The sequence below is a fragment of the Mobula hypostoma genome, chromosome 28 (assembly GCF_963921235.1).
Source record: "Mobula hypostoma chromosome 28, sMobHyp1.1, whole genome shotgun sequence".
NCBI classification, from domain to species: Eukaryota; Metazoa; Chordata; class Chondrichthyes; order Myliobatiformes; family Myliobatidae; genus Mobula; species Mobula hypostoma.
Window position 1 is genome coordinate 29,417,006 of NC_086124.1, and position 1,394 is coordinate 29,418,399.

Genomic DNA, 1,394 nt, shown 5'->3' on the forward strand with positions numbered 1-1,394 from the left:
CACCCGGCTCTGCCTCCCCAGCCACGGGACCCACCCAAGGCCCAGACAGCAGAGATCGACAGAAGCAAGAAGGTAGATTAGGGACCCATTGGCCGCTAATCGGCACGACATCCCGGGTTCCCCGCGAACCATTACCTTGATGATGCGCCGCGGCAGCCCCGCCATGTCGAGCCGACTCACTGAAGCAGACGGTCTGCAGCCCGGGCCCAAGGCAACAACAGCGCCATCGGCTGTGGGAGGACCGAACTGCAGCCCCGGGAGGACCGCAATGCAGCGCCCCGAGTGGCGGGCCGACCGCACTGAACCCACGGGAGGACCGCACTGCAGCGCCGGGAGGGGGCGGTTGGCAGCGCTATGGTTGTGGGAGGACCGAACTGCGGCCCAGGAGGACCGCACTGCAGCACCAGTAGGACAGCAGCGGCTCCATCGGTGGCGGGAGGACCGAACTGCAAGCACGGGAGGCCGCAGCTGCCACCCTCGGTTTGCGATGACTGGGGCACCTGTTGGTGGGAGGAGTGCATTACAGCCCTGGGAGGACCACTTTGCAGCTGTAGGAGGTCGGTGGTAGCGATACTTACTGTGGTCCAAACTAGCTGTACAAGGTACCACAATCACCTTTTGCTTTCACAGATGCTGCTTGGCCTCTGAGAGCGCAGTGCCACTGCTAGAGGGAATTTTAGAGGAAGACTCTTCCTTCAGTTGGTCCTGACGAAGGGTCTTGGCCCGAAATGTCAACTGTACCCCTTCCTAGAGATGCTGCCTGGCCTGCTGCGTTCACCAGCAACTTTGATGTGTGTTGCTATGTAGTGAAATTTATTGTTTTTGTTAACTTACTGTGTTAACAACTTAAGTAATTAGCGCAAAAGGGTGGTGAGGTAGTGTTCATAGGCTTATTGTCCATTCAGAAATCGGATGACAAGAGGGGAAGAAGCTGTTGTTGAATCATTGAGTGTGTGCCTTCAGGATGGCATCTTTAATGATGGATGCTGCCTGATTGAGGCATTGCTGGTGGAGCTGACTGAGTTTACAGCTTTCTTTCTGATGTTAGAGACAATCAATGATCACGAATAAAACATTAATTTGTGAACGCTAATATGATGTCATGCAAGTAAATTGCTCACTGCACCCATGCTTTCAATGAACGCGTACTCTGACGATAAACTTGACTTTGTTTTAAATGTAGGGTCAATGCAAATAAGTGATTCAAGGCTGGCGGTAACTCGGTGTGTGGAAAGACCTGTGAATGCATCTGCAATTTTAATTTTTATTTCAGATTACAGTACCAGGATAATCTGTGTTTGGTTTAAACAAACACCTAAACGCAGTCTGTTTCCACACAGCTCCAAATCTCGGGTACAGCAGCACCTGACGGTCGGAAGACCGCATTACAGCAC

The 1,394-nt window shown here is 52.7% G+C and overlaps 1 protein-coding gene across 1 annotated transcript in view; it reads right to left on the bottom strand.

Moving 5' to 3' along the window:
* LOC134338818 (ubiquitin-conjugating enzyme E2 N-like) overlaps positions 1 to 266 on the bottom strand; it is a 28,569-nt gene extending 28,303 nt beyond the window's left edge. Inside the window, exon 1 of the mRNA XM_063034893.1 lies at positions 136 to 266. Coding sequence (XP_062890963.1) covers positions 136 to 165 — 30 coding nt within the window. The 5' untranslated portion in view covers positions 166 to 266. The remainder of the gene's footprint in view (positions 1 to 135) is intronic.
* Between the last annotated feature and the right edge of the window lie 1,128 nt (positions 267 to 1,394).